The sequence below is a fragment of the Aulonocara stuartgranti genome (genome assembly GCF_965226115.1).
Source record: "Aulonocara stuartgranti genome assembly, chromosome: 8".
NCBI lineage: Eukaryota > Metazoa > Chordata > Actinopteri > Cichliformes > Cichlidae > Aulonocara > Aulonocara stuartgranti.
This window is the reverse complement of record NC_138959.1, coordinates 7,674,613-7,688,101: the sequence shown is the minus strand read 5'-3', so window position 1 is coordinate 7,688,101 and position 13,489 is coordinate 7,674,613. Positions and strand designations below refer to the sequence as shown.

At 40.8% G+C, this 13,489-nt stretch overlaps 1 protein-coding gene across 1 annotated transcript; it reads left to right on the top strand.

Annotated features, from left to right (window-relative positions):
* Positions 1 to 3,545: 3,545 nt before the first annotated feature.
* pmp22b (peripheral myelin protein 22b) lies at positions 3,546 to 12,175 on the top strand. The gene is made up of 5 exons (XM_082544759.1): positions 3,546 to 3,723; positions 4,472 to 4,562; positions 4,859 to 4,940; positions 7,957 to 8,097; positions 9,802 to 12,175. Exons 2-5 carry the CDS (start codon positions 4,485 to 4,487, stop codon positions 9,960 to 9,962), a joined length of 462 nt encoding a protein of 153 aa, XP_082400885.1. The 5' UTR covers positions 3,546 to 3,723; positions 4,472 to 4,484; the 3' UTR covers positions 9,963 to 12,175.
* The last annotated feature ends 1,314 nt before the right edge of the window (positions 12,176 to 13,489 follow it).

The following is a 13,489-nucleotide window of genomic DNA, read 5'->3' as shown; positions in this document are numbered from 1 at the left end:
ATTTATTGAATAATTGATTACTGTTGGCAGCTGAAGGAAGCTGGAGACACACTGATAAGACATGTAATGTATGTGGTTTTTCATCCCAACTGCCAACTCTCTCAAAACCACAGAGGCACAGTCCTAAACTTTTGAACTTTCAGTCAACGTTATCTTCCCCCAGCATTTTGCAAGTAACCGGCTACAAGGAGGGAAGCACGATAAGATAGACGAGTGCAGCGACTAACCGAAGTTCAGGAATTGAGCAGAAAGAACAGTACTCTTTAATGTGGAGGAGACAAGAGTCTCATGGGTCATTTGTGCTATTGACTAGCTACCATAACAATTCATAGCATAGATCTGTGAATCCAATACTTTGCATTCTCAATAGACAGCAGAATGGGTGGCTAATAGAGAGATGCAGAGGTCGAGAAACAATACTGCAGTCTTTCCTGCTGAATCACAGTGGGCTGATGATGACTGGGAGTTACAGTATGCAGTTTCGTCTGTCTTAAAGCCACACTTATTAGATTTCTGTTTTATTTATTTATATATCTGGCAACAAAGGAACAAGGTTCAGCTTCTCACAGCATATGAGTCAAGCTTCTGTTTGAATTTATACAAATACAAACTATGACCCTAAAACTTCCCATTTACAAACCAGAGTGATGAAAGACACCACGTGAATCAGGACCATATGATTTTGGACATGTCAGCTGACACATGCCTTTGAGAGATTTTAATATAGACATGAGATTGATTAAGAGTTTCCTTTTATGAGCAATGAAATAATGAAATTTCTGCAAACAGTGCGATTTTAGGGGATTTTGCAACTTGGCAAAAGGTTAGTATGCCATATGATGGCAACGATAAAGCTACTTTGGGATGATTTTAATTAAACCACCCACTTATAATTATCATTAACTGGTTCATTTAAACCTGACCATGTTGTGTGTTTATTGTGGGTTTTCCTTTATGTGATAGAGCAGTTTGCTCCTTAGCTGTCATCTCCCATGTATAGTTTAATTAAAGTGTGATGACAACTCAGGGGTTGAGACTAGGTTACAATTTATCAGCACACAAACAGACGGACTGTATTTGCCTCTCATCACTCTTTCTGCTTCCTGTTTCCTGCATTTGTGTTCCTACCATCCTCCTGTTCCATCTTTACTTAGATTGTCTGTCAGTTCTTCACTCACACGTGACCTGCATGGCTCTATTTTATGGGTATGATAGTTACTAGATCATATGTGATCTTTTAAATTTAATAACTGTTAACATCTGGGCAGACTGGGGGTAGAAGAGCTGGATGGTCCAACAACAATATTGCTGCAGCAGGAAGAGAGCTATTAAACTGCAGCGACTAATAGTGACACTTCACATGCTGATTACACAAACGAGGCACTTTTGGCCAACAGCTGCCACAACCTGAAACACAAGGCAGGAGGCCTGTTCCCAAGTGACTCAACAGTGACGCAGATAGGCCCCCCCGACCCTTAAGGAGCATCAGCTGTATCCACTGTCTCACAGAAAATCTGAAAGATGTCTGCTGTGAGTATAAGCCATGTATTCATTCCAGTTAATGCTTGAGTCAAGATAAGTGAAAGAAAGCAGCCTCTTAGACTAACTTACCGTCGTCAAGAAGAAGATTGCTGTGGGTCAAAGCTCGCCTTCTGTTTTGCACTTTTTAGGATCTATTATGGTAGAACAAAAAATTTCTTTGCTGCCATCTGGATGGAGTTACTGTAACTCAATCATGTCTAGTTTCTAGATCCATGTCCTTGGGCTGATGTCCTATCTATGGTTTTGGTATGTGCTAACGTGAAGCTATGCGAAGCCATGTTAGTGACAGAGATGAAATGTTAGGAGCTGATTCCAAATGTAACATTATTCAGTATCTCACTCTGAATGTTTGCTATGTGGCTCTTCCCAGAGTGCTTGGCTTCAACCCCAGCAAACGGAGTAAACTTAACACTCCCGTGTCCTTTCAGCCCACTGATTGTCAGTCTTTTACAAACATTGACATATAAGGGATGGGAATGAGGAGGGCCTACACGGCTGCGCTACGGTTTTAACGAGACCTCTCCTCTGAATGTCACTGTAAACCATTATTGTTGACCATTTCACAGCTCATACAATCAGAGTTCAGGCCTGATAACCAGAGCTACTCTGGGTTAAATACACAGCAGATATCAGTGACACATACCAAAACAATCACAACATGCAAAGAGGTACTTGATGCAACTCAGGCTAATCATGTCAAAAACTTGGATTCAAGGAGTCCCAAAGCTCTGACTAAGAGCAGCACTTGATCTGCTCCTCTAACTGTCCCACCTCATTTTCATGTGAGTGTGAGGAACAAATATAGCAGAATCCAGGAAGTGCAAGCTAAGTGTTGAAGAATAGAAAGTGGACACTGACAGGGGGTTATGGGAGGTCAGTTACACCCTAAGCTACTCCACCAACCTGCTAATGTGAGGAAAGTTTGATAAGTTTGTGCTGCTCAGCCAAGAAGCTAGTGCAAACGTCTTTTAATGTTTGGAAGAGGAATTTTATTAGAAATGATGCTTTTAACATGTACAACGAAGGGCAGAATCAATCAAAAAGAATTGCCTTTCTAAATGATCGTAGTATTTACTGGTTACCTTGTATCTCTGTAATTCTGCCCTGAACACGATCCAGAGGGAGAAAGAGATAAGGCCATCAATTTATACTGTATAATATTTTCATGGTTAACTCCCTGAATATATTTCTTTGAATTACGCTCGTTACAACACACACGTTTATAGAACTGACCAAAGTGCATACTTTTAACATCAGGGGTCCTTGTTCAGGGTGGAACACCATCACACTCCCACTGGATATGAGTCACGTCAAACAGAGGAGAGCCCCAGATGCTATCTCTCACTTGTGGTGTGCTGAGCATGCCCATCCACACTTTCATGCACGCAGTGAGTCACAGCGCGTAGTTCATGACTACCAGAGGGAGAAGGCCCACGCTACATCACATTACAAAACATTACAACCGAGTCTGTCACTCTGACTCCCGTGGTTTCCAAGGAAACGTTGCTTTTCATTGCCTTACAGTGTTGTACCACAAACACATAAGCTATTACATACGATATATGACCAGAAAAAGGTCTTTATTTATTTATCATTTGTTTAGATTCCTTGTATAAACAAGAAATGAACGTAAATTAAGAAAAAAACAACAACTAATGTCTTGCAATTCTTGGACAATTGTGCTTGATTTTCAAATAAATCCCCTTATTATTTAATGATATAAACTATAAATATGCCAAAAAAGAAAGTTTCAGATGTCTTATTACATTACTTATAAATATCTACAATATGGAACGCCAAATTAATTTCCTAATACCTAATACAACAAAAGATGAAAGAGAAACCTCGAAATCACATAGTTGCTGTTAGTTACCACGACAGCCAAACAATTACTACCAGGTTACTACACACAGTAAGTTAGTAACTAAGGCAACCCATGGCATTACGCATAGCGCGTCTATATTGGGAACACTGGCTGTGAACCAGAGGGTCACTCCATGACGCAGCGACGCACGCAGGGCGTTGTTCTTCCATAATGAGACTTTATAACAGAACGTCAGTCCTGGCATCAATCTAGTCTGAGAGCGACTTTTAGAACAGAGGACTACCGCTGTCGGACTCTTTTTCGGGCAAACTTGCTTTTGCTTCTCTTTTTGTGGACGTACAAGCTCTACGCTCGAAGTAAGTGGACTTTGCTTTTTTCTAAACTTAGTTACGTTCAGGCGCACTCAGGCAGTTCCGGCGGATTAAAGGGAGAAACGAGATTTTCCCCGCGCAGACTGCTTCATTGTGCGTACACACAGACACGGGGGAATTGAGCTGTCACCGCAAATAAACTGGCATTAAGTTTAGCATATTAATTTCAACTATAGACAGAATTAATAAGCCTTTGTCTAATCGTGTTTCCTTCGCTTTGTTTTAACAAGTCATTTTGCTACCCGAAAAAAACCGAATATAACTGAAATAAATGCAGTTTTGTAAATGATATATGGCGGATGGATTTAAGGAGTTTCAAAGAAAAAAAAAGACGTATTATTTATTTATTTATTTATTTATTTATTTATTTTTGCTTAAAAAAGCCAAGATTTTGTGTTGTTTGGAACAAGTTAAAGCAAAAAGGGTCCCTCCTGAGATAATCTTTAAAGTTTAATCATATTGACAAACTTGCTGTTACACTGGCTGTGACTCAAAGGCACCATACCTCTGACTATATGAAGAATATCGTTAATTATTTACCGTCTTTTGAAACTGATGTTATGGAAGGATCCTGTCATCTCAAACAGACAGGCTGAGATAAAATTTCTTAAAAGGCTGTCCGCGTTGAACGTGCTGCAGCGACACACCCATATCCCACCAATCTGACATCCACACAAATACACACACACGTACATTGACCGTCTGATTGTCTCCTCTACTCACTGCTTTCCAGATCATCTGTAAAGATGCTGCTCCTGCTACTTGGAATCATCTTCCTGCACCTCGCTGCTCTGGTTCTCCTCTTTGTGTCAACAATTGTCAGCGTGAGTGAAAATGACATGTTTACCCATGTCTCTGTTTGTTCAGATGTCATAGTGAGCATGCACACAGAGCAGGAGCAATTAGAAAGGCATGCATGTGCACTCAGTATCCTGAAGATATAAGATATCGTGGAGGATTACATGCAAACTGACTCTCTTGGAGCCGTTATGGATGTTTTACCTCCATCACTAAACATAAAATAATTATTATTCAACTTATTTATGTGTGTCTTAGGAATAGAACTATGCCAATGAGATCTATTTCTCTTATTGACTGAGTTGTATGTTGTTGCCACCAGGTATGGACAACAGGTGAATCTACCACATCAGACCTATGGATAAACTGTACTACCTCTGGATGTATCCCAGCATCAACTGGAGGTCAGATACCAGCCTCACTTATATTTTGCTGTTTGCCTTTAAACTGTTTGTTGACAATACAGTGGCTGGGGAATTTACTGGGAATTTACATGCTGCTCTGTTCTCTCTGAAGCTCAGTTTTAAACTTGCTTTACTTTAAAAATCCATCATTTACCTACCCTATGGTGTGGGTGTGTCACAGTTACTCTGGAACTGTGGTGCCATCTAGGGCAGAGAATGTGGCAGTGCTGTTTTGAAGTGCTAGCTGATAGGCTGCCACTGTATAAATAGTCGTGGTGCGATGTCCATATTCAGGTCTCGTGTTGGGAGTCCATAGTAACAGAGCTGTGGAGAATCAGGGTGGGGCTGCAAAGAGTATTTAAAGTTTTAAATCTATGTGCGTGTGTGTTTGAAACCAGGGAAACCTTGGACCACCGTGAGCAGAACATAGCATGCTGATAGTGGGTCACGCCCAGAGTAAGATCTTAGTGTCCCGTGTTAGCTTGCAGGGATCATTAGGACAATTTAAGGCAGCAGGTGCAGCGTTAGGAGATTTATGTACACAAAGTCAGACACTGGATGCTTTAATTAGAAATACTGATATTCATATTGATAGTAGACACTAAATACAAATATTTTACAATGTCAAAACAGTCAAAGAGTGATATATTTTCCTCTTCATGAATGTTCACTCTGCATCAGCTGTATGTTTTGCTACTAAAAGTGCCGTCATAGTGCTGCAAGAGCTGCTGGCTGTAGCTGGCTGATGTCATTTGTCTAGTATGAGCTGCGTTCAGCCAGTGTGTATTTTGTCAGGGGCAGCAGTGGTTGCACACTCTGCCAGGTAGTTTGATGGTGCAGTCAGTTTGTTTGACTTGCTTTCACTGGTGCACTGACGCAGAGTGTTTATTTAACAAGGCGCGTGTGCCGTTCCCAGGTCTTTGCTTTGGCTTTGAGAGATGGAAGATAGTGGTCTGCTCGCACGTTGGGGCCAAGCCTTCGTTCAAAAGAGCTTTTGGAAGCTTTGCTGAGCAATCAACTTTCCTCTGAACCAAATCATAATCATGGGCATCACAGTTATTTTTAGGGAATTTCTAAACCTTCAGTGTTGCCATGAAAAAAAGAAAAGAAAAACACACACACACACACACTGTGTGATGCCACAGTTATCAAATGCTGAGTGAGTTAAACATCACGTGCTTGCAGCCAGGAAAATTACTTCACAAAATTTACTTGCTCTAAATTTAGCGGTCGAGGAATGTCTGCTGCCCCAGCACAGACCTACACCACATAAACAAGTGAGGGAATACTACAGCAGTTTTATTTTTGCTGTTTACTGTTTTGGGAAAAGCTTCAACAGTTACTTTCCTGTTTTGAATTTCAGCAGAATCCTTTAGTTGCTCTTCCTGGAAGTTATTTCCGTAATAATAATGAACCCAGACCCAGTTTATGTTCATTTTTGAATGCGAGTCCCTCTTGGGTTTCTGTGTTATTTTGAACCGTGAAGCACGCCTCATGCCGGGAAATGCGCGATGTCACTGTTTCCTACTACTGGTCGGGAAAGAAGGAAGGAAGGAGGGCTGGAGGGCTGTTTATTAGAAATCAGTGTACTGTCGCTGCATTCACAAAATGTTATCACAGATTTATATATAACATTTGAAAACACGGTTATCATAGTGGAATCTAATTGTTGCGTGGGTGTGGTATCAAGCTGGCGACATTTTATGGATGGAGATTTGCAATGTGTCATGTTTCTTCCCATATCTCATCTATGAGCCAGTGGTCCTCGGGACATTCTCTGCTGCTGCCATTGTAGGAAACCTGACTCCGAGCTGGTAACTCTATGTAGTCATCATGCAGTTTCACCAGAAAAACTGTGATTGTTTTTTAAACGGCCACAGAATAAAATGCATGAAATGTGTTACAGGGTAATGAATTGTTGTAATGCTGAGTTAAAATGCGGTCAGTTAAAGTGAAAAACATCACACAAAGTAAGCTGTTTTATTGCTTAATCATCCTTGTTGTTCTTGAGAACGAGCACTAATAAATTATGCACTGTGCCTTTTTTCACTTTGTAAGTGCGCCTCCATTAAAACCGCAATATGCCTCTTATTTAAAAAAAAGTAAGAGAATCAATAAATCACAGATGTATGAGAATTTTGAAGTAGACAAATCCATATATTTCAATGTCAAACCTTCGCAGAGGCATGCATACAGATTGAGTTATATTAAAGAAATACATATTTTAAAGACTTATCTGGAGTACTTGCAGGCGTCAGGACTGGACAGCAGCTAGTGAGTGGCATTTGCAACTTATGCCAATACACACAGATCTAGGGAGATAAGAGCACAAAAATAGAAATAGTAAATGTGACTAAAGCGAAAGACTAAATAAGTATATAGAGGAAGGGAAAGCGCGAGTGCTTCAGGAAACCTGTGGGGCAGGAAGTGAGGTAAGGTGAGAAACCTGATAGGGCCTGATGGGGTAGGAAGTAAGCATGGAAAACCATCAGTCAAGAAATAGACACTGCTTGGAAGTCCAATGATTCCTGGAATGGCAGCACGAGTAAAACGCAAAAACACACAACCATACATGGAGATTGAGCACCAGTAGAGTAGATGGTGCATGGTGGACTCTGTCAATACAGGTGTCTAATGGGTTAATAGCTTCTAGAAGCCTGGCCTTGGAGGAAAAATCAATATGGCACATTTAGTCATAGGTCCTACTGTGAGGGGCTCACAGAGCTTTTAGAAATAAGATACCTAGGTTTCATTGTTAAGGATCCATTATAGATTCCCAGAAGTCAACAATGCCAGGGCTTCCTCATTATGTTTTATTTGTGAGGATGCTTAAATTCAGCAGGGGCACAGTACAACAGTACACTTTGGGTTTGGATTTTTTTCATTTCTGTCTTCTCATCCTGTTATGTGTTCATTAAGTCAATCAAACATCTATTATGCTCTGGTTCATGATGACTGGCGTGCTGTTGCTGACAGGACTCTCTCTCTCTTTTCAACTCCCCTCTCTCCCCTGCAGAGTGGATTCAGTCGGTCCAGGCTGTCATGATCCTATCCATCATCTTCAGCTGCCTGTCTCTCGTCCTCTTCTTCTGCCAGCTCTTCACTTTGCAGAAGGGTGGACGCTTCTTCCTCACTGGAACCTTCCAGATCCTTGCCAGTGAGTTCATCACCCTTAACACATTCACATAATTTTTATATTACGTGAGTAAATATAATAAAAATGTATTTAAAAAATTAGGCATTTCATTGATAACAGTAGCAACCAAATAAATCAGCTTTTTTTTTTCAATTTTGAGAAGCTGAAAAATTGAAATCTTCTTTATTTTCCCAAGAATGACTAATATACATGGTCACTGAAATGTTTTAGAACACCGCAGTTCTTTTTTTTAAATTGAAATTTAAACAGCTCTCATCAAATGTGTCCCAACTTTCATTGACTACTTATAACCTCATCGATCCACGTGTAGGGTAGCATGAGTATTGTACTGCAAAAAGATGTGTGTTGCTATAAAAATTGCAAGTAAAAGGCAAATAACAAAGGAAGAGAGACAGAAGATCATAATGCTTGAAAGTGTAGGTTGTTCCTGTCAGAGAAATGGTGAAGAAACTCAATGTGTCAGTGAGTACAGTCACCTTCACCATTAAAAGGCACTCAGAAACTTGGAGAAACTCTGACAGGAAGTTGAGTCATCAGGTTGTGTGACAGCCAATTCACAAGACCACAGCTTTAAATGTTCAGTTCAAGAGTAATCGTGGTAAGCAAGTCTCATTTTTGACTGTAAAGAGAAGGCTTTAAGTTGAAGGTTTGACGGGTTGAGCTGCAGCAAGAAAGCCATTGCTAAGATGCCAGAATAAGAAAAAAAGGGCTTGCCTGATCCATGAAACACAGCCAATGGACTACTGAAGACTGGAAGAAGGTGTCATGGACTGATGAATCAAGATTTGAAATCTTTGGTTGATCAGCCAAGATTTTCTTTACACCGTCACGTAAGCAAAAGGATGGTTCCCCAACATGTGACATCAAATGTCAAACATGAAGGAGGAAGCGTGATGGTCTGGGGCTGTTTTGCTGGATCCAGAGTCAGTGACTTGCATAGAGTAACCAAAATGGCTACCATAGCATTCTGCCATGCAGTGCCCTCTGGGAAGTGCATGCAAACTTTTGACTGGTAGTCTAGCTTCCGCACTACTCTGACCTGCATTAATAACACAGCAACACCTGGGTAGTCTCAAAAGGTGCTACTCATACAGTACAAATCCACCACCACCACCAAGAAACCGTTAGTGGATGCTCACTTTCCATGTTCTATTTGAGAGAATCAGATTTAGGTATGAGCCAGTTACTAATGGTTTTTATACTCCCCTTGTTCATTGTACTCCATGCCCTTTGGCCAGAGAGCATCTCTACTGCAAGTCCATTGTGTTCTCTCTTGGCAGCCCTTTACAAAATCCCAGGTTTTCTCTCCACGGTGCCAGCACATTGCCTGGCACCCAGTTGCCCACTCAACCAAACAGGAATGACACTGGGAACACTGCCAGCCGCGCAGTGTTCAAATGTCAGTAAGGCTGGCGGTGGGAGGTGTGGCGTGGGAGGATGGGGGGGGTCTGACAAACAGATCGTGCCATGTCAGACAAGGTTGGTCGGTGGGCAGAGCTGGAAAAGCTTACATAGGCCACAATGGGGTTCAACAAGCATGAAAAAGTGTGATGTAATGCGGGGGAATGCCTTCTGGGAAACTGACCTGCTCGTTACTGCCGCCAAGCAGGGTTCAGCCCCTTACACAAGACACACAGAAACCTGATCTAACACTAAGATGATTATGGCCAGTATTATTAAAAAGTCACCTTTTCCCCCTTGCAGGTTTGTTTGTGATGAGCGGAGCCATCATCTACACGGTGATGAGCCCAGAATGGGTGCCGGAGGGAAATTCATTTGGCTACTCCTACATCCTGGCGTGGGTGGCCTTCCCCTTGGCGCTGATCAGCGGACTCATCTATGTCATCTTGAGGAAGCGAGAATGAGCCGTCACTCCATCCCACTGTTCCCAGTAACACCCCCCCCACCCCCCCCGCCCCCCCCCCCCCCCGCCCAACTGCAAGTGCTATCAGTACCCCTCTGAAGTATAACTCGTGACGCCCAACTACCAGGCCAAAACACCAAGTTCACAGAAGGGGGGATTAATACCAAAAATCAAACCAAAACACGAAAACACCAATACTGTCTCAGTTTAAAGATGTATATAGTATCTATGGTTTAAAACATATTTATAACACTTTTTACATATATGTACATAGTTTTTGTGTTGCTCTGTCAATGGATACTATGAGCTTTATTTTAGCTGATTAAGTGCCTCAGTCTTTGTTTGTAATGATGAAATAATTATAGACTATTTTTGTTGTGGGATTCTTTTTTTTTTTTTTTGCCTTTTTTGTTTTGGTAATTGCCAAGTAATAAGTAAGAGAGAAAAAAAAGTGTTTCTTGAAGTATACTAACCAAAGTGCATGTATAGAAATAGAGAGGTTAATTAAGCATTTTCGACGGGGTTGCTTTACAAAAGAGAGTGGTAACATCCATGGATGTAGCATAGCCATGAATATGGATTTGGTCCTTTTCTATTTGTGAATTTGCAAGTTTAAGTGTATTTGTTTTCAGTCTTTTTTCCATTTCTTACTTTCAACAAAAGATGGTGCTATGTATTTATCATTCCTATTACTGATAGCAATCATTTACAGCAGAGTTGCTTTGTTATTGTTTAGAGTCAAACAGCTTGCCATTAATTAAAGTGAGACTCAGCCAGCGGTGCACTTCTACATCTAGTGCCGGGCTGCTTCTTTAGGGAACACAGCCGATTTCACTTTGCAGTGTCTGATTATTTTTTTTCCCCCTTTTATCAGCTACTGTAAACGGCGGATAAACACGGTTGGGGTGGTGCACTAATGTAATCGAAAGTCATTTAGAATGGAATGTCAGTATTATTCTGCGAGTTTATAGTCTGATCACAGAGAAAGAACTTTAAATAAGCTTTTATTTTTATTCTTGCCTTAATTTTCCATCATTCTGATGTTTGTGTTCGCCTCGCGCGTATGGCTGTTCAATTCTCAAGAAGTCTTTGTAGAAAAGTATCAGAAAGAGCATAATCACTGTGGGGCATTATACCGAAAGGAAGAAGTTATACATTTAACGCTACTAGAATAAATGCCACCAAGTTGAAGCCATATAAAATATGAGATGATAGGAAAAACATGACTGAAATATTAACTCTATTAAGTGATAAAAGGACAGAGAGGTTTGCAGTAATGATACAACTGTCTGTTTCACATACTTGAAGTTTGACATGCTGCAGTCTCTGCCCACTGACGTTTAGATGGTTTTTTGTCTACTGTATAAAACCTTTACTGTTTATATGTTGTGCATAACAAATGTTTATGACAATCTAGCCTAAAACACTCACTTACTAAATAAAACTACTTTCACATTATCTAATATTGTGTATTCCACTGTTACAAGGGACTGTAACACTCTATGCATGTAAAGTAAACCGTTACATTTTGCAGAAGTCATTTTGCTGTTTGCCCGTAAACTTTGAGACACACTTTTCTGAGCTCCAAAAGCTTAATGTGGAAAATGATGATTACTACCCATGTGTCGTGGCATATTTGCTATTACTGACGTGTGTGAAAACGTTTGAGATCAGTCGAAGACATCGGCAACTGAAACGCAGCCTGTAAATGTCTGTGTGCAATTTAGCCAGTCAAACCTAGGTTAGTGCGTGTGGTTGCAAATGCTGTATGCGACTTGTGTCACCCACACGGCGCACGATGCCAGCTATTCAAAACACGCAGATAGCGTTTCAGTGTATACTGTGTCTCTCGTGACATCAGACATAAGAGGACTGGGAGCATGTTCTGAACACTAATGAGAAAGCATCTGTCCTCCACTTGATGGCATCTCCTCTGAGATCCTCTCCCCTTCCAAAAAAGAACTACACTGTGTTGGATTCAAGTATTTCATTCTGAGCTTACACTAGATAATAGTCTGCTATGGTTTTTCAGCATGATGCTCTTCATTGGGTCCAGTTAGAAGAGACTGCCTCTAATGACAACTGCCTTCTTGATTATTTTGTGTAAAGCTGCCACTTTCAGCTGTGCTATGTTTACACCAAAACCAAATGCTCTTGATATTACCAAAAGCTACTTTGAATTTAACCATTAAAGGATGATTCTTGCCACCTTAATGGAGCTTACTGTGTCTTTCAGTCGCAGTGCACACATCTATAACATATCTAATCAATCTGAAGAACACTCAGCCGTTCTGACTAATGGAGTCTGAATATTCTGTTTCTATAACAGTCACTCCTCAGCTAGCACTTTTGCACTGAGCTGATGATGCGTCTAAATCTCCAGCAGTGAAAGAGTACACTCTAAAGAAAGATTCTTGTTGCAGGCTCAGGCGGTCACAGTCTCCTACTACTGCCCCCTCTGACATTCTAGCACTGGGTAAAATGGGAACACTGCATTCTGGTCTGCGAGCGTGTGGGTGTGTGTTGTTGTTGTTGTTTACAGACTGGGGAAGTCTCTGTGTGTGCAGATGTGCATACCACATTATACCATTCCAATGTATGATGTCATCATGGTGTACCCGGGCACATTTCAATTTCCTTAGGTCAATGTACATAGTTACAGGCTTAAAAATTTTGCATGTCCTGTGCAATACTGCCATCCAGTGGAAGCACACAGTAGCAAAGCCAACATTTACTATATGTCTCATACTAGATTAGCAAACACTGCCGCTGTGTGGTACAATTGGAGTACTGCACGTCATTTCACCATCTACCATTGAACCGAGAAGGGAGACCGACCGAAATAGCCTCTGGTGGGTGTGGCAGATCATATTCTTTTCTTAATGAAGTGTGTCAAACCTCGTTAACGCCTTATATGATGATTAAGGTTTGTCTGGAACTCAGCTTGTTTGTGACGGTACATCACTGCCATTAGTATGCATGTATGAGGTAGAGGGGGGTGATTCTGCCAACTAGTCTACTTTAGTCAGACTGATAAATGTGCCTCCTCCAAAGCCATTATGAAGCTTCTTCTGCACAAGACATCATCAGACGTAAAGGGAGAAGACAGATTACTCTTCTCCATTTGATAAAGTATTATTACCATTATTAATAATACAACAAAGCCAGATTCAAAAAAGAAATAGAGAGACTACAGACTGCAATTTAAATTCCTAAGCTCACAACAGAACTGACCAGTACTTCTTTACAAAAGAGATCTTTATTTTAAGGGACAGAGTTAAATGAAAATTTAAGTTAAAAAAGAAGAAGACAAAAACAAAGTAAAAAACAAACTAACAAAATCAAGTCAAGTCAAATGAGCAGACAGTGAAGAAATTGAAAATGGGCAACAGGTTACAGTTACAACTATATTGAGTATACTGTCACTTTTTACCAGTCTGCCATTGTAAATTCCAGCAAAGATTTCTGGCACAAGTTCACCTACTTCCAAGGTGCATGGAGAGGATGAAAAAAATCCCAATGCAGGAA

Bases quoted from the DNA above. Each gene is read 5' to 3' on its own strand.
- pmp22b (XM_082544759.1), top strand. From the start codon at position 4,485: ATGCTGCTCCTGCTACTTGGAATCATCTTCCTGCACCTCGCTGCTCTG. The intron at 4,563-4,858 runs GTGAGTGAAAAT...TGTTGCCACCAG, and splicing joins TTGTGTCAACAATTGTCAGC to GTATGGACAACAGGTGAATC. The intron at 4,941-7,956 runs GTCAGATACCAG...TCTCCCCTGCAG, and splicing joins TATCCCAGCATCAACTGGAG to AGTGGATTCAGTCGGTCCAG.